The sequence below is a fragment of the Cervus canadensis genome, chromosome 19 (assembly GCF_019320065.1).
Source record: "Cervus canadensis isolate Bull #8, Minnesota chromosome 19, ASM1932006v1, whole genome shotgun sequence".
NCBI lineage: Eukaryota > Metazoa > Chordata > Mammalia > Artiodactyla > Cervidae > Cervus > Cervus canadensis.
This window is the reverse complement of record NC_057404.1, coordinates 7,079,261-7,099,130: the sequence shown is the minus strand read 5'-3', so window position 1 is coordinate 7,099,130 and position 19,870 is coordinate 7,079,261. Positions and strand designations below refer to the sequence as shown.

Genomic DNA, 19,870 nt, shown 5'->3' with positions numbered 1-19,870 from the left:
AGACCACCTTCCCTGCCTCCTGAGAAATCTGTATGCAGGTCAGGAAGCAACAGTTAGAACTGAACATAGAACAACAGACTGGTTCCAAATTGGGAAAGGAATACATCAAGGCTGTATATTGTCACGTTGCTTATTTAACTTACATGCAGAGTACATCATGTGAAATGCTGGGTTGGATGAAAAACAAGCTGGAATCAAGATTGCTGGGAGAAATATCAGTAACCTCACATATGCAGACGACACCACCCTTATGGCAGAAAGCGAAGAAGAACTGAAGAGCCTCTTGATGAAAGTGAAAGAGGAGAGTGAAAAAGTTGGCTTAAAACTCAACATTCAGAAAACTAAGATCACGGCATCTGGTTCCATCACTTCATGGCAAGTAGATGGGGAAACAATGGAAACAGAGACTTTATTTTTTTGGGCTCCAAAATCACTGCAGATGGTGACTGCAGCCATGAAATTAAAAGATGCTTGCTTCTTGAAAGAAAAGCTATGACCAACCTAGACAGCATATTTTATTTTATTTTATTTTTTTTTTAATTTTTTATTAGTTGGAGGCTAATTACTTCACAACATTTCAGTGGGTTTTGTCATACATTGATATGAATCAGCCATAGAGTTACACGTATTCCCCATCCCGATCCCCCCTCCCACCTCCCTCTCCACCCAATTCCTCCGGGTCTTCCCAGTGCACCAGGCCAGAACACTTGTCTCATGTATCCCACCTGGGCTGGTGATCTGTTTCACCATAGATAGTATACATGCTGTTCTTTTGAAACATCCCACCCTCACCTTTTCCCACAGAGTTCAAAAGTCTGTTCTGTATTTCTGTGTCTCTTTTTCTGTTTTGCATATAGGGTTATTGTTACCATCTTTCTAAATTCCATATATATGTGTTAGTATGCTGTAATGTTCTTTATCTTTCTGGCTTACTTCACTCTGTATAATGGGCTCCAGTTTCATCCATCTCATTAGAACTGGTTCAAATGAATTCTTTTTAACGGCTGAGTAATATTCCATGGTGTATATGTACCACAGCTTCCTTATCCATTCGTCTGCTGATGGGCATCTAGGTTGCTTCCATGTCCTGGCTATTATAAACAGTGCTGCGATGAACACTGGGGTGCACGTGTCTCTTTCAGATCTGGTTTCCTCAGTGTGTATGCCCAGAAGTGGGATTGCTGGGTCATATGGCAGTTCTATTTCCAGTTTTTTAAGGAATCTCCACACTGTTTTCCATAGCGTCAACTTTTTTTTATAGTCCAACTCTCACATCCACACATGACTACTGGAAAAACAATAGCTTTGACTAGGTGGACCTTTGTTGGCAAAGTAATGTCTCTGCTTTAAAATATGCTGTCTAAGCATGTATACTATCTATGGTGAAACAGATCCCCAGCCCAGGTGGGATGCATGAGACAAGTGCTCGGGCCTGGTGCACTGGGAAGACACAGAGGAATCGGGTGGAGAGGGAGGTGGGAGGGGGAATCGGGATGGGGAATACGTGTAAATCTATGGCTGATTCATATCAATGTATGACAAAACCCACTGAAATGTTGTGAAGTAATTAGCCTCCAACTAATAAAAATAAATAAATAAATAAATAAAAAAAGTTGAGCACCAAAGAATTGATGCTTTTGAATGTGGTGTTGGAGAAGACTCTTCAAAGTCCCTTGAACTGCAAGGAGATCTTACCACAGTCCTAAAGGAAATCAGTCCTGAACATTTATTGGAAGGACTGATGCTGAAGCTGAAACTTCAGTACTTTGGCCACCTGATGCAAAGAACTGACTCATTTGAAAAGACCCTGATCCTGGGAAAGATTGAAGGCAGGAGGAGAAGGGGACGACAGAAGATGAAACGGTTGGATGGCGTCACTGATGTGATGGACATGAGTTTGAGCGAGCTCCGGTAATTGGTGCTGGACAGGGAGGCCAGTTGTGCTGCAGTCCATGGGGTTGCAAAGAGTCAGACACGAGTGAGCTCCTGAACTGAGAGTCACATGCAGTTGTAATAAATAACACAGAGAAATCTGTGCTCTTCACCCACTTCCCCCAGTGAAAGAAACATGTGCAAAATGACTTATGGCATCTCAACCAGGGTATTGATATTAATACAGTCAAGATATAGGACATTTCTGTCACTACAAAAATCCCTCAAATTTCCTTTTCATAGCCACATCCACTACTCCCTCTTCCTTCCTCCTCCTTAACCTTTGGCAACTGTTAATCTGTTCTCTATTTCTATATTTCTGTCATTTCAAGAATGTTAAGCAAATAGGGATCATTCAATACATAGCCTTTTGCATGGGCTTTTTTTACTCAGCCTAATTCTCTGCAATTTCATCCAGGTCTTGTGTGCCAATTGTAGGTTTCTTTTTATTGCTGACTATTAACTCCATGGGATGGAAGTAACATAGTGTGTTTAACTGTGTACCCATTGAAGGACATCTGAATTGTTTTCTGGTTTCTGGTTATAATAAATAAAGCTGCTGCAAATATTTATGTACAGGTTTTTGGGTAAACATAATTTTCCATTTCTTAGAAATGTCCATAAGTGCAATTACTTAATTGTATGGTAGTTGCAGATTTAGTTTAAGAAACTGCCAGACTGCTGTCCGGAGTGGTTTTATCATTTTACATTCCTATCAGCAGCATAGGAGCCATCCTATTTCTCTGTATCCTTGCCAGGATTTCCTACTGTCATTATTATTTATATTTGCTAACTTAATAGATGTGTAAGTATTATAATATCTCATTGTAGTTTTAAATTGCATCTACTTAATGGCTAATATTGAAATTCTTTATGTACCTGTGTGCCATCTGTATATCCTTTTGGTGAAATCCCCCCCGCTCCCCACACTTTCTAGTTGAATTACTTGGTTTTTGTTTTTTTTACTTTGAGTTTTGATAAAGTTTGTTTATATATTTTGGATACTAGTTCTTTGTCAGATGCATGATATGCAAATAATTTCTTTCAGTCTGTTGTTTTTCTTTTTATACTCTTAACAAGATTGTTCCCAGAGTAAAAGTTTTAAGTTTGGATAAAGTACAGTTTAATCAGTTTTTCCTTTTATGGAACATACTTTTGGTGTTTTTGCCTAGCCCTACATCCTTAAGATTTTCTTTTTTTTCCTAAAAGTTTTATAGTACTATGGATTTAAGTCCTTGATCCATTTTGAGTTGTTGTTGTTTTTTTTTTAAATAAAGTGTGAGACTTAGGCCAAGGTTTTTCTTTTTCTATCTGTGGGTGTCTATTTGTTCCATTTGTTGAAAGTTCTATTTGTTGAAAGGTTATATTTTCTCCATTGAATCGCTTTTGCATTTTTGTCAGATGTCAGTTGGGCATATTCATGTAGGTCTCTTCTGTTTCCTAATCTCTATGTGTTGTCAGATCTGTATGCCTGTCCCTCCACTGATACCATATAGTTTTGATAAGTGTAGCTTTATAGTAAGTCTTAAAATGGAAGCAACTGAATCTTTTTACTCTTTCAAAATTGTTTGAACTGTTCTAGTTCCTTTGTCTTTCCATTTAAATTTAGGAATAATCTTGTCCATATCCACAAAAATTCTTGCTGGGGTTTTGATAGGAATTGTGCTAAACTGTATGTCAATTTGAGAAAAATTGACATCTTTACTATATTGAATCTAACAGCTCATAAATCCATTCATCTATTTTTTCAAAAATTTTCATCACTATTTTGTATTTCTAGCATATGTCTTATACATGTTTTCTTAGATTTATTCAGAATATTTCATTATTTGAGCATTTGTGAATAATGTTGTATTTTTAATCACAAGATTCATGTATTCATTAGTAGAATATATAAATACAGTTGCTTTTGTGTATTTATCTTGCATCCTTTGCTGAACTCATGTTGGAGATTTTGTTGATTCCTTGGGATTTTTTCCACATAGATAGCTATGTTATTTACAAATAGGAAAGTTTTATTTTTTCCTTTTGAATCTGTATATCTTTTATTTCCTTTCCTTCCTTTACTTCACAGGCTAGAACTTCCAGCATTGTATTTCTTAAGAGTGGTGAGAGTGGACATCTTGCTTTGTTCTCAATCTTAGGATGAAAGCATACAGTATTTTACTATTAAATGAAATGTAATCTGTAAGGTTTTGAGGAAGTTCTCATATATTCCTATTTTTTGGGTAGTTTTTATCATGAATGGGTATTGAATTTTGTCACTTTTTTCCTTCATTTATTCATGCAACTAAGGTTTTTCTTCATTAGCCTATTAATATAATGCGTTATACTGATTTTTGAATAATGAAGAAGCCTTGTATCTCTGGGATAAACCTCATTTAATAATGGTGTATAATTCTTTTAAAATAAATTGCTGATTTCTGTTTGTAATATTTTCTAAGGATTTTTATGCCTGTATTCATGAAGGATATTGGTTTGTAGTTTTTTTTTCTGGTACTGCTTTGTCTGATTTTGGTATCAGGGTAACAGTACTGACTTGATAAAATGAATTAAGAAGTGTTCCTTCTTCTATTTTTGAAAGAGACTATATATGGTAGACTTCTCCATTGAAGGTATTTAGGCCTGAAATTTCTTTTTTGGGAATTTGTAAATTGTGAATTAAATTTCGTTAAAAATCATAGGGCTTTTATCTATTTCCTGTTAGGTGAGTTATGATAATTTGTGTTTTTTGAGAAATAAATATTTCATATAAGATGTCAGACTTCTGTATATACGCTGGTTCGTAGTATTCTCTAAGTCTTTTGATGTCTGCAGGGTCTAGAGTGATTGTTTTTCTCTTTTCAGTTTTATTCATTTCTGCTCTGGTCTTTATTATTCTCTTCCTTCTACTGGCTTTGGGTTTATTTTGCTGTTCTTTTTCTAGGTTCTTGTAGTGGAAAGTTAAATCATTGATTTGAGACTTTTCATCTTTTCTAATGTATGAATTTATAGTTTTAAATTTGCTATAAATTTTTGCCATTGCTGCTTTAGCTGTGTCTTACAAATTTTGATATGGTGTATTTTCATTTTCATTCATTTTTCTGTATTTTAAAATTTTCCTTTAGACTTCCTCTTTGACCCATAGATTATTTAGTCTATTACTTACGTTCTAAGTGTTTGGAGATTTTTGTAATCTTTTTTGTTATTGACTTTGAGTTTGATTTCATTGTGGTCAGAGAACATACTTTATATGATTTCAGTTCTTTCAAGTTTGTTGAGGTTTGTTTTACAGTCTAGGATATGGTCTATTTTGGTATATGTTATTTGGGTTCTTGAAAAGGATATGCATTCTGCTGTTGTTGAATGGAGTGTATAAGTGTTGATTAGATCCTTAAATGATGGTTAGTGAGTTCTTCTGTATCCTTGCTGATCTTATGTCTATTTACTCTTATTGAGAGAGGGGTGTTGAAGTCTCTAACTATAATTATAAGCTTGTCTATTTCTCCTTTCAATTTTGTCAATTTTTGTTTCACTTAATTTAGTAGCTCTGTTTGGTGTCTACACATTTAGGGTTGCTCTGAATTCTTGTCAGACTGATCCTTTATAATTATATAGTGTTCTCTATCTTTGCTGATTTTTTTTTGCTCTAAAATCTACTTTATCTGATATTTATATATAAAATGTAATTTTACTTAATTTTAACTAATTTAAATTCAAATAGGCACATGTGGCTGGTGGCTGCCATATTGAGATTGCAGTCCTGGAAGATGGAGAGAGCTATGACACAATAAATTTAATTAAAAGGTAAATTTTATGGAATGTAGAAGGTGTTAAGGGCAATGGGTGGTTAACAGAAAAGGGAGATTGGGAAAGAAAAAGTGGGGAATATGACTTTAAATTAGATAATCAAGGAAGAAATCATTGAATGTGGTACTTGAACAAAGAGTTGAAGGGGTGAAAGAGTTAGCAATGTAAGTATCTTGGGAAAAAGTATGTTAAAGGCCAAAAGTGGAAGTGGGCCATAGTAAGAAATTTAGCTTTCACTGTGAGTGATATGGAGAGCCAGATGAGAATTAAAGCATACTGTGACTCGTTCTGACTTACGTTGTATGAAGATCGTTTTGGCTGGTGTATTGAAAATAGACTGTAGGGGATAAGAGGTGTAGAAAGAGGGAGACCATTTAGGAGACAGGAATACAGATGGAGGATGACTATAGCCAGACCAAATGTTTAGAGCAGGTTTCAGAGAAAATATCAGACAGTTGGTTTTAGATCCTGTTACATTTGAATTGTTCATTAGATAGATCCAAGCGGAGAAAGCAAGTAGATTGTCAGAATTCTCCAGATCTATGAGTCGTTGCCCTTGTGGAGCTTACACTTTGCTGGAATATGGGTAATAAATAAAACAAGTGGATGAAACACATATACTATTTTAGAAGGTAAGTTTTATGGAGAGAATTCAAGTAAGGAAAGAAGGATAAATGGTGTTGGACACCTGACTTCTGAGAAGGTAACAATTAAGTAATGATAGGAAAGACATCTTTTAGATACCTGGGATAATAGTAGTTTAGGTGAAGTGAAGTGAAGTCGCTCAGTCGTGTCCGACTCTTTGCGACCCCATGGACTGTGGCCTACCAGGCTCCTCCCTCCATGGGATTCTCCAGGCAAGAATACTGGAGTGGGTTGCCATTTCTTTCTCCAGAGGACCTTCCCGACTCAGGGATCGAACCCAGGTCTCCTGCACTGCAGGCAGACACTTTGACCTCTGAGCCACCAGGGAAGCAGAAGGGACCAAATATAAAAGTTCTAAGATGGAGCATGACTGATGTGTGACGGACAAGGTGAAGTATGGCTCGAGTGACATGAGCAAGGGAGAGAGGAATAGGGATGACTGCACCAAAGTAAAAATGTCTGGGTTGTAGGCCATTCTAAGGGTCCTGACTTTATTATGAGTGTAATGGGGACCTGGTGGATAGTTTAGCAGAAGAGAGGTGTGATCTGACCTGTGGTTTAACTGAGTCACTCTAGTTGTTGTGCTCAGTAGACTGAAGGGGCAAGGGTGGAAGCAAGGAGGTTAAGAGACTTTTATACTAATCCAGGCAAGACTGTTGTAGCCATGGAAATGGTGAGGAATGATCATATTCTGGATACATTTTGAGGGTTGCATTGAGAAAATTAGCTTACTAATTGGATGTGGGATGAGAGGAGTCAAGAATTATTCCAAGATTTTTGACCTGAGCAGCTGGAAGGATAGAGTCACCTTAACTGAGATGGGAAAGACTGGGAAGAACAAGTGTGAAGTATGTGATAAGGAGCTCAGTTTTGGACATGTGACGTTTATGATGCCTGTTGGACATCCAAATAGGTGTTCAGTAGGCATCCTCATTATGAATATTGTGTTGTTGTTTTTTTAAATGAAGTGATTGTGCTAAAATAGTGTACTCACCATTCTGAAACTATATTACATTTGTCAATATCTTAATTTTTAACATGGTCAATCCTGAAAAACTTGAATATTTTGGAGAGGGAAATTGACTGCTCTTGGGCTTTGGTGCCCACCAGAGTTGATGGTACTTTCTTAGAGTTAAATAAAGATGTCATTCCAGTTTTAGATCTGAAACTATTAACTATAGTCTGAGTGTTTCAACTTGCTTTCTATTTTAGGTCCTTTTACTACTGGATTGTGCAAGATATTTAACCCTATTTTCTTTGAGGTATGACTTAAATATCAAACATCTTAAATAAGAAAAGGGAAACATTTTAGTTTTGGAAGTCAGAATGCCAAGGAGAAGGAAAAATCTTGGGGGAAATCCTTTTCGGAAGACCACAAACTCTAAGGAAGTTGTATCCAGTGTTACTAGTCATGAGGAGCCAGCCACTACTCTTCCTTCCGTGTATGAGACAGAGGTTGATCAGGAAGAACTCTTCACCAGTGTCTCAGAGATGTTTTCTGATCTGGATCCTGATGTAGTGTATTTGATGCTTTCTGAATGTGATTTCAAAGGTGAGAAAAGTTTAGTTTGAACCCTTTGCATTTTATAAAAAGGTTTTATGTGCTATATTACCAGTAGTAATATAGAAAATGACTACGTTATTTCTATTTTGTTCATCACTTCTTGAATATCTGCTGTGGGTAAGGTACTAAGTTTAGTATTATGAGGGATATAAAGAAGAATAAAACATCGTTTCTTCTTTCAAGAAATGTATAGTTCTAGGTATAGAATGTATGTGTAGATTTCATCTTTTATGTTTTATTTCTTTTTATTTTCCCTCTCGAAAAGGTTGGCATTATTGACATTTTGGACCAGATAATTCTTTGTTGTGAATGACTTTCCTGGGCATCATAGGATGTTCAGCAACATCTCTGGCCTGTACCCATTAGATGCCAGTGGCACATCCCCTATCCCGCCCCCGCAGTTGTAACAATTAAAAATGCCTCTATATATCATCTTATGTTCCCTGGGGAAAATCATTCCCAGTTGAGAGCCGCTGACCTAGAGTACTCTATAAAGAGAGGGATTTAAAAAACTGTTTTGTTGTACTGCTGTATCTCCAGCTCCTAAATAACCAAACGACTGGCTTGGACCTCAGTAAATATTTATTGAGTGGAAAGGTAATTATAATTATGGAAATGAGAGCTGATTAAGAGTTGAGGCTAACAGATCAGTGTGATTTTAAATTGGCTTTGGAGTCAAGAAAACTAGGTTGATTTTCCAGCTCTACCTCTTAACCTCTCTGGGTTTCAGTTTTCTTATATGTTAAAGAGAAAAATAATAGTATATACCTCACAGGACTTTTTCAGTAAGGATTGAGTTTTTGTTTTGTTTTGATAAAGTCTTCAGTGTAGTAAATTATTAATGATTTGTAATAAATTGTTTAGATATATGTTTGCAGACAGGGGAAACTATCAAATTTAAATGGATGAGTAAGTTAAATATTGATGTTTAGTATTGCTGTTGGCCATGATTAGTGTAAGTAAAATTATTCTAGGTTTGGGGAATTTTGGTAATGGGGTAAACTTCAGTTTTTTGGTTTTTTTTTCACATTCCACAGTCTGTAATGTGAGCCTATCTTACCTGTCCTGTTACGTATGCAGAAAACCAGTTTTCAGCAGTCTACATGATGCTCAGAAATAGAGTTTACAGTGTTACTTGTGGCTTCAACATATATTTCCTAATTTTGGTGTGTTTAAAATTTACTTTTGCACATACACTAATAGCAGTGAAGAAGTACAAGGAAGATATCAGTATGTTACCTTTACATCCTAACAAAAAACATTTTTCTTTTCCAGGATCTTCTCTATACCTTGTTCATAAATACTAATGTTTTGAGTAGTTTGAATAATAACATTTATGATGTTGTATATTTTACTTTTAAAACTTAACCTAATACAATCATTTTTTTTCAGTTTGGCTGCAGTCTTTATATTTTTTAATAGCTTTCTAATATTCTATTGGGTTATTATGCTCTAATTTATTTAATTATTAATATTGCAAAGAACATCTTGGTATGAATAACCTTTTCCGTCTTTTGGCTTTCTCCCAATTCCGATTGCTTCTATCACAGGGTAAGGACAGTTTTTGGCTCTTGGAAACATAGTGCTGAATCGCCTACTAAAGAGGTGTGGCATATGGTTACCAGAGGTGCAGGCGGGGGGATGGATAAATTCGGAGACTTAGTTGACATATACACACACTGCTCCATGTGAAATAGTAACTGATAAAGATGTGCTGTGCAGCGCAGGGGAGTCTTCTCAGTACCCTGGAAGGGCCTGGGCTGGAGAAGGATTAAATAGAGAGTGGGTGTGTGTACATGTGTGACTGCTGCGCTTGCCCTATAGCAAAAACTGTGACCAACGTTGTAGGTCAACTACACTCCAATAAAAATTAATTAAAGAATGAATTTACCTTATACAATAAAGATGTGCCAATTTGTAATGACACTAGCTCTGTATAAGGGTTTCACTACAGCCTTATCAGCATTGAGTGGTATTCTTTTAAGATTTTAGGAATAAGGTTTTACCTTTTCTTTCATGGTTGGTTTTTTTTTTTTTTAAGATAAAGAGAAATTTTAACTTTTTTATGTATGATTGTTTATTAGTTCTTGTATTGTGTGAATTGTTGATGTGTTTTCCATTGTTTTAGTTTTTCTCAACACTGTAGAAACTTCGGTGTTTTATGTATATAGTTTGATCTTTTACTTCTTTTTACATATACTGTTTTTTATTATATACACATTAATTTTTTTGGTTGATCTTTTGTGATTTTTCTATCATGTAGTTTTTCCTTAGAAATTCTTCTTATATTTGCTTTCCCCTCCCTTTTTTTTTTTTCCCTTTTTTCCGTGTTTATTGCTATAGTCTTCTAACTGGTCTCTCTGCCAGGCTTGCCCCCTCCAACCCCTCTTTGTTTTTCTTCTTAAGGGAACACTAATTGGGTGCTTACTAAGTGCCAGCCCTTGTGCACAGCCCTTTTTCATGGATTATCTCATTTAATCCTCACAACAGCCCTATGAGGTAGGTACTTTTGTTATCCACACATTGCAAATGAGAAAATCAAAGCTTAGGAAAGTTAACTAACTTGTTCAAAGTGTTCATGCCAGCAAGTAGGGATTTAAATGTCATTCTGATTCCCGGCCAGAGCTTTTACTTACTGTGCTGTGCTGTTTCCACATTTATCTTCCTTCAGATAATACACAAAAATAATATGAAAAAGCCTCAGATTTCAGATGCTTAACAATTGTAATTTCTCTGTATTTATGTTATAATGGAAAGAGCTCAGCATTGGAGTCGACACACCAGTCCTGACTCTGACACTTATTATCTGTGTGACTTGGGCTAAGTTAATGTACTTTCTAAACTTCATTGTCTTTCTCTCTGTGCTGGGAATACTATAGCTTGTAGTATCATTTGAAGATTCAGTGAGACAACAAAACATCTAGCCCAAATGCTATGACAGGTAGTTTCCCTTCAAGTTCCCTTAGAAAATAAAATTAGTATTTCTTACCATGAAATAGAGGACCCGTCCCAGTTTTACTTGATTTCCCTTTCCATTTTTATCTCCTTCTCTAATCTGCCATATTACTGTGTACTCGCATTCCAAGAAAGTCAATAGCTTAAACATGCTGTGTGTTTCCAGGACTGGGTTTGCCTTTCCCTTCTGTATTGACAAGTTTCTTTTTGATTTTCAACTCCCAGTTTACATATCACATCATGTGAAATCTTTCCTTACTTTCCTATAAGGCTGCTTAAACATTTGTATATTATTAAGAGTGTGCAGTATTTAATCTATATTATAGTATAATTGTTTCCTAACATCTTCAGTTGTTTCCATTAGACTGCGAAAATCCTTTGAGTATAGTAAAAACTATATCCTATTCATCTTTGTATAAAGTATGTCTGATATGTAGTACATGCTCATGCATATTTTTTGTGTTAAGTGAAATTCATAGTATGGACCATATAAACAAATTAGATTTATTAGAATACTTATTAATAAATAGAATACTTCATACTTAAAATAGCATGTAGTAGGTAAGTATTTGTTGATTAAATCAACTGGTTTTAGGATCTTTATAAACAACCCTAAAGTATACAGTTCCAGATATTTTTCTTTTACTCAATAAATTCATCAGAGAATATCTACTTGATGGCAATTTATTGGCCTAGTTTATTACTGTTTGTCTGAAGGTAACAACATTGCATGTCTCCATTATTCAAACCTTTCACTATACAGACTTAAATATTAGTAAAGTGTTAAGTTAAAAATGACTTGAATATTTATAAATTTCTTGACATTTCATTCAATGTAAAGTCAGTATAATTTTATGTGAATTTTAATTAAATTATATTTTACTATTTTCAATCCATATAGATATATTTTATTGTTATTGTTGTTCTTATTGTTGTACAGTTGAAAATGCCATGGATTGTCTATTAGAATTATCAGCCACTGATGCTAAGATAGAAGAATCGTCTTCAAAAACCTCTGTTGCTTCTGAGAAACAAGTAAATGCAGTGGAATGTGAAATAATGGAAAAGTGTCCTCCAGAAGAAGAGAGTGAAGATTCAAAAATGGATTCATTTTTGGACATGCAGCTAACTGAAGACTTAGATTCCTTAATACAAAATGCTTTTGAGAAATTGAACTCTTCTCCTGATAACCAAGCATACTCATTTTTGCCTTTGCAAGATGTTAATAATTTTAGTGACCCGAGTTCATTTATAAGTTCAGATTCAAGTAATATGACTCCCATTCTTTCTACCCAAAATATGGATTTGAACAGTGAAAATTTAGAGCATTCTGTCTCTGCATTAAGTTCAAATTCCTTAACTTCACATTCAGTTTCAAATGGGTCCAAAAGTTTTACAAAAGATAACACATTGGCATTGGAAGATTCTCATCTCAGTAGTTCTTTAAATGCAGATAATGATAGTGTGATGGATGGCAGGAACCAAATTCAGAGAGAGCTTTCAGAATCTGAGTGTGTTAAGACTCAGTTCTCTCAAACCCCTGTAGATTTGGATGCCAATGAGCTTCAGGCTCCTCTAAACCTTGCTGTCCAAAATCCAGGGCTTGGTTTAATAGGTACAGGTGGAGATCAGAAATCTACGCCTGTCGCTGATGTTTTTGTACCTTCTGAAGAATTCAGTTTCCAGCCACACAAACATACTGAACTGCCACCAAAGGGGAAGGATGTGAATTACTGCCCAGTACTCACCCCCCTCCCTCTACTGCTGCCTCCTCCTCCCCCTCCACCAATGTGGAACCCAATGATTCCTGCTTTTGACCTCTTTCAAACAAACCATGGCTTTGTAGCTCCTGTTGTAACAACAGCTGCACACTGGAGGCCTGTCAACTACACATTTCCACCCCCAGTTATTTCTCATACTTCCCCAACAAAGGTATGGAGAAGTAAAGAGGGAACAAGTGCTTATCAGGTACAAGAAACTCCAGTTTCTCAGGTTGTAAGAAAGAAGACATCATCTTATGTTGGACTAGTTCTCGTTCTTCTCAGAGGCCTTCCAGGATCAGGAAAATCTTTTTTGGCAAGGTATGAGGTTTAATTGAGTTTAAAAAATGAGTGTAATGTGTGAACTTGAATATTTTCTAACAGCTTGAATATGTGAAATGTCTTTACTTCATAGAGATGTTTACTAATTTTTTCTAACTTTGTAGCTAATAGCACTGTTTTCTCCAGAAGTTTTTATTGAATTCTTTTGTTTTAGAATATAATTTTGAGAGACAGAATAGAAGAAAAAAATTAAAGATGATTTCAAGATTGTGAGCTTGTAAAATCAAACGAAATAAGTTCATGTGGAAGAGAACTAATTTGAGTGGGAGAAAGATGAATTCAGCTTTGATTATATAGATAAAGGGTCATAATTGATTTTGAATTCAAGGAAGTCGTAACAAGAATTCTGCTGGTAGTTGGAAATTTGGAATTGTAGCATGTTGTTAAATAAGGTTTAGAAATGTATAATTTGAAGGAAGAGAACATAGGATGAACCATTGGTAATCAGAGAACTTCAAATTTTCAGTGATTTTTTTTTCTTGCAAATGCGGTACCCTCAGTTGTTCTGTCTTGTGTATCCCATCTGTATGCTTTTTGTAGTTGATATATTGTGGATGTCTTGGTCTGAGAGACCACAGTCAGGGTTAGAGGCAACTTCGTTATACTTTCAGTGATACTTGCTAAAGGGTGTTGTTTTCAAAGTTTCTTCAATCCTCTTCTTTAAATTCCAGAATATTTACATCTAATTTATTTTATTTGCCAGTTTTCCCCTTTTCCTTCTAAGTTTTATTTGTTTTCTCTCATGGTTTGCTGTTCTCAGCTGAGTCTTTTCTATTTGATCCTAGGTATATCTAGTCTTTGGGAATACTCATGTATACCTTGATAGGCTCATTTTCAGTTGTTTTTTAAATGTCCTTTCTTAGTCTGGATTTATCTTCCAATAAATTTTCACATATTCTACTCATGTATTTATAAATATATTCTTCTATAGACGTAAGCTTTCTCTTAGATTTAATGACCACAAGAAGAGGAAATAATAATATAGATAATACAGTCAATTATGATACTTCATTTTGTGAAAGATTGAAACAAAAGGGGGTACCTTAAAAGGTAATAGAGCTGTGACACAGGTTTGAAGAAGTAGGTTTCAGAGGCCTTAGAGCCAGAAGCAGCTACAGTCACAGACTGGGAAGAGAAAGAAATGCTTGTCACAAAGGTTGGAGCTTGCTAACATTTGAATGAAAACAGAGAAATAACTGGGAAGTGCAGAGATAGGCAGCTGAGTTTTCTCAGAGAGAGTGGACCACAGTGTTAAGCTGTTGTGCCCAAGGAAAATGAAAGATGAAAAACTCTTTCAGATTTATTGGAAAGAAGGCCACAAATGGCTATCTTGAAAAACAGTTTTGTTTCCCTGGACAGGTGGAAGACCTTAAAACCTTAAAAAAGCATTTATACTAAAGCAGTTAAGGAGAGAAGTGGGGTAACACTTGAAAAGGGATCTTTAAAGTGTGGTTAAAAATTCAAAAGATAGCTGAGATAGATGTGAAGTGTCAGAGGGGAAAGCTTAGAGATAGAAGAAGATAAATATAGGAGTCTTAGAAAGTGAGATCAAGTGAGCATTCACTACATTGTGAGCTTCATGAATGCAATTTACTGATGGATGCTTAGGGATTAAAACAGCACCTCTTTCAAGTGAGAGTGAAAGTCGCTCAGTCGTGTCCAACTCTGCGAACCCATGGACTAAAGAGTCCATGGAATTCTCCAGGCCAGAATACTGGAGTGGGTAGCCTTTCCCTTCTCCAGCGGATCTTCCCAACCCAGGAATCAAACAGGGGTCTCCTGCATTGCAGGCAGATTCTTAACCAACTGAGCTATCAGGGAATCCCGTTTTTGCTTAGTAGATACTAATGAAAATCAAATTCAAAAGATATATTTTAATATGAGAAAAGAATCTAAGAGTGGATATATGTATATGCATAACTGATTGACTTTGTTGTACACCTGAAACTAATGCAACATTGTAAGTAAATTATACTCCAACACAATAAAAATAATAAAATAAAATAAAATAGATTTTTGTTGGCATATAGTTGTTTTACAATTTTATGTTAGTTTCTATTGTACAGCAAAGTGGATCAGTTGTACATATACATATATGTCAAGAGGGTAGCACTGTTATGTCTCTGTGGATTCTCTTTCCTTGTTTTTTACATGTATCTCAATTATATAGAAGATAAATTCCAGAGTCAAGAAAGAGAGATGGGGTACTTTCCTGGTGGTCCAGTAGTTAAGACTTCATGCTTTGGATTCTGTCTTTGGTTGGTGAACTAAGATCCTGCAAGCTAATGTGGCCAAAAGAACGAGGGGAGTCAGAAAACCCTTATAAAACTATCTTATCTTTGTATTATTTACTTATTAAAATTTTTAAAAAATTAAATTTATTTTTGGCTGCATTGGGTCTTCATTGCTGTGTGCTGGCTTTCTCTAGTTGCAATGAGTGGGGCCTACTTTCTAATTGTGGTGCATGGGCTTCTCATTGCAATGCCTTCTTATTGCAGAGCATGGGCTCTAGGGCCTTGGGACTTTGGTAGTTGTGGCACATGGGCTTAGTTGCCCTGTGGCACATGGAATCTTTCTGGACCAGACCAGGGATTGAACCCATGTCCCCTGCATTGACAGGTGGATTCTTAACCACTGGACCACCAGAGAAGTCCTTCAGTTCAGTTCAGTCGCCCAGTCGTGTCCGACTCTTTGCAACCCCATGAATCGCAGCACGCCAGGCCTCCCTGTCCATCACCAACTCCCGGAGTTTACTCAAACTCATGTCCATTGAGTCGGTGATGCCATCCAGCCATCTCATCCTCTGTCGTCCCCTTCTCCTCTTGCCCCCAATCCCTCCCAGCATCAGGGTCTTTTCCATTGAGTCAACTCTTCGCATGAGGTGGCCAAAGTACTGGAGTTTCAGCTTCAGCATCAGTCCTTAACTTTGTATAATTGAGCAGATTAAATTAATAGTCTAAGAGCTTCCTCTACTTTTGAAGTAGAATTGAATATCAAGGTTCTCGCCTACCTGGAAGTGACCTTCGGCTTAGAACGGGTAAGGTAGATCTGTGTGTGTCAAGTGACCAGATGAGGGAGATGCATGTGATTGATAAGAATTTTGAAGCATTGTTAGTTACTGGTTTTCTTGATATTTAAAATTGTGTTAATCTTCATACCTTTATAGTAAGGACAAAGGACTTCATAATATTTTTTAAAAGTTTCCGAAATAATAATTTACATAAAGTAAAGTAGACTTGCCTCAGATTGGTTTTCTTGGGAGTCAGACTTCTGCTTAGAGATTTTCAATGTGATTTGTTTGAGAAATAAAGTGTCTTTATTCTTTTAAATAATGATACTTGAATTTTTCATTTGGATTATGACCTTGCAAAAATCAGGAGAGAGAATTTAGAAGAAAAATTAATGAAAATAATTATATTTATCATTCACAGGACTTTGCAAGAAGATAATCCAAGTGGAGTCATTCTTAGTACTGATGATTATTTTTACATAAATGGACAATACCAGTTTGATGTAAGATACTTAGGAGAAGCACATGAATGGAACCAGAATCGTGGTAAGGATAGACATCAGGTGATGGGTAATATTAAAGCAATATAAAGGAAAAAATCCAGTGAGTGTTTTTGAGTGACATACAACTTTTAAGTTGTAGTTAACTTTCATTCTAAATTATAACTATATAATATAGATAAAATTATAACTATAGCAATTCTTATTACATAATAAGTGGAAGAGGTAGTCTCATAGATATGTGATGAGGATTAAATGAGTTAATTTTTGTAAAATAGCTTAGAACATTGCCTGAAATGTTTTAAGTTTTATTTAGTCAATGGCGATCTTGTCAGAAGTAAGTCAGATTTTCTACACTGGTCTGGAAATAGCTCAAGATGGTTACAGTTGTCTGGCACGCTCTGGTTCCAGTTTCCTAAAATAGAATTTGCATTGTTAACCACTAATCTTCCCTAGATTGGCTTAATTTTTGTAGAGGATTGTGTGAGGGTGGAAAATGACTTCCCTCAAACTGAACCTGCAGGAAGGTTATCGGTAAAACCTTAATTTTCTTATTAGTGCAACTATTCACTGAAGATGGTTTTATCATGAAATGTTTAGTTATGAATAGTTTGAATTTTATATGGGAAATTCTTGTTGAGACATATAGACAATATTTTACTTAGCCTTTCTTTTGCACTATGAATGCTATTCTTGAGTTTGTCATCTTTAGACATGGTTAAATTTTTCTATATTCTTTCTTGAACTAAATATTAAAGTGAAAATCAGGAATATGAAAATACCAACACAAAAATAAAACAGTCTGATGTGATCAAGTGCAGTCTAGGATTTGCCAGTTACCAGCTGTGTGACCTTAAGCAAGTTATTTGTACTCTCCAGGATCCTGTGTCCTCATCTGTAAAAGAGTTTAATAGTACTAATCCCCCAGAATTCTTATAAAGGTTAAATGAGAATGAAGAGTGCTTATCAGTAGTTCAGCTTGTCTTTCTGTAACAAAAACTGCAGCAATAATAATTTGAAATTAATTGGCAGAACTTTTTAAAAAGTTTATTAAGATAAGAGTCAGATAGTTTTAAACATGTTCCTTGTTGTACAATCATCACCACAATCAAATTTAGAACATTTTTATCACTTCAGAAAAACCCCATACCCAGGAACAGTCCCTCCTCATTTCTCCTTAACTCTCTCCCAACCCCAGGCAACCACTACTTTACTTTCCATAGGTTTATCTATTCTGGACATTTTATCCAAGTAGAATCATATAATATGTGGTCTTTTGTGAATGGCTTTTTTTCACTTAGCATAATGTTTTCAAGGTTCATCTGTGTTGTAGAAAGTATCAGTAGTTTATTCTTTTTTTATGGCTGAATAACATTCCATTATGTGGATATGCCACATTTCATTTATCCATTCATTAGTTGATGGACATTTGTGTTGTTTCATTTTTTGGCTATTATGAATAATATTGCTATGAACATACCTGTCTGTGTTTTACCTTTCTAGGAACTGCCAAGCTATTTTCCAAAGCAAGAGCACCATTTTACATTCTCAGTAGCAGTTTATGAGTTCCAACTTCTCCTCATCTTTGTTAACACTTGTCTTTTTTTTTAGTTAAAAAATTTTTTAAAATCTGATCTTTTGAACTATGGCTATCCTGATGTGGTGGGTGTTAAGTGGTATCTCATTGTGGTTTTGATTTGCATTTCGCTGATGGCTAATGATGTTGACCATTTTTTTGTCTGTTTATTGGCTATTTGTTTATCTGCTTTGGAGAGCTTTCTATTTAGATCTTTTGCCATTTTTAAATTGAATTGTTGTCTTTTTATTGGTTTTAATGAAAACTTTCCCCCATTTATGCTGTCTGTACATTTAATGTACACATCAAACTTAGACCAGTTTTTATTTAATTTCTGATTATAATTTTAGTATTTAGGATTTATTATTCAGCATTTTCCTGTACTTTAGTTTTTCATATACTCAAAATAGTATTTAGAAGTAGTGGTGGTTTAGTTGCTAAGTCGTATCTGACTCTTGTGACCCCGTGGACTGTAGCCTGTCAGGCTCCTCTGTCCATGGATTTTCCAGGCAAGAATACTGGAGTGGGTTGCCATTTCCTTCTTCAGCATATTTAGAAGTAGAATTGTGAGTAAAATTAGCACATATCTATGATTTTCAAATTATGAAATTTCAAATCTAATCAATAAGATTAGGTTTTAAACATATTGTTAATAAAAGTGATTTCTCATTTTCTGTTTTTCAGCAAAAGAAGCTTTTGAGAAGAAGGTGTCTCCTGTAATAATAGACAATACAAACCTACAGGCATGGGAAATGAAGCCATATGTTGCTTTGGTCTGTACCATGAATTGTTGTGAGTCTTTAATAGTGGGCTTGGAATTTTGGGGGGATACTAATACTTAGGTGAATTCAAGCAAACAGTCCTGGGTTTTTAGTAAGTTAGCATTCATTCACTTACTAAAAAGCTGACTTGGGCACTCTTCTTTCATGGCATCATGGCTTATTTCTGTTATGGCACTAAGTATATTGTTTTTATCAGTAGGTCATGAGTTGAATGATTTTTGTCTAGAAAACACCAGATAGTCAGTATTTTAGGTTTTGCAGGCCACAGTCTGTTGCATATTCTTTTTAAGCAATCCTTTAAACATAAAAAATATATATATATATCCATATATATATATATACACACACATATATATATATCCTTAGTTCCTAATCTGTTCAAATATTGGCTGATGGGCTGAATTTGGCTTTAAGCCATCTATTTTTCTTGAGGGTAGGGCTATTGCTTTATTCATCATTGAGTCTACAAAGTGTAGCACTGGCATATACTAAATATTATTTGTTGAGTAAACTGATGAGTGGAGCTTTTGTGAGTGTGTGTGTGTGTTTTATTCTCCCAGGATGAGCACCTGTCTGGCATGCTGAAGCTCAGCTTGTTTCTTTAGTTAATGGGTGTTATCCCTGCTGCCTGTGTTTTAACACATCCAGCTTCTCCCCCTTTGCTGTGCCTGGTGTGTGGTACTGTTTTGAGGGTGTGATTCTTTACTTTGCTAAAGAAAATTTTGTTTCCTTTGAAAGCCAGTGAGATTTTACTTCTGTGCAGCGTGGTAGAGTAAACAGACTTCTTTGGGAGCTGAAATTCAGTTCACTTTCTGGCCTTAGGAGTTCCTAATTTCTAGACTAATATATTTACCACGGGACGTGCCTCACCCTTAACCTTACTTGACTCCTCTGTAGGTTTTTCTTAGCTTCCTGCTGTCATCTTAGAAAATTTTTTAACACTTTATTTTCTGGTGTAGGAAATAATGAAGTCCCCAAATTATGTGTTTCTGATTTTCATTTAGGCTTCAGCCGT

The 19,870-nt window shown here is 35.5% G+C and overlaps 1 protein-coding gene across 5 annotated transcripts in view; it reads left to right on the top strand.

Moving 5' to 3' along the window:
- N4BP2 (NEDD4 binding protein 2) overlaps window positions 1-19,870 on the top strand; it is a 68,106-nt gene that overhangs the window by 8,559 nt on the left and 39,677 nt on the right. For 2 of the 5 annotated variants that reach the window (XR_006263747.1, XM_043438527.1), the window contains exons 1-5: window positions 5,630-5,718; window positions 7,579-7,918; window positions 11,826-12,966; window positions 16,419-16,543; window positions 18,758-18,846. Coding sequence is in view for 4 of the 5 variants with exons in the window: in XM_043438527.1 (XP_043294462.1) it covers window positions 7,693-7,918; window positions 11,826-12,966; window positions 16,419-16,543; window positions 18,758-18,846 (1,581 nt within the window). In the remaining variant the exon portion in view is untranslated. Of the gene's footprint in view, window positions 1-5,629; window positions 5,719-7,578; window positions 7,919-10,336; window positions 10,430-11,825; window positions 12,967-16,418; window positions 16,544-18,757; window positions 18,847-19,870 lie in introns of those variants that run through there. The other 3 variants (XM_043438530.1, XM_043438531.1, XM_043438529.1) reach the window with 3 other exon arrangements.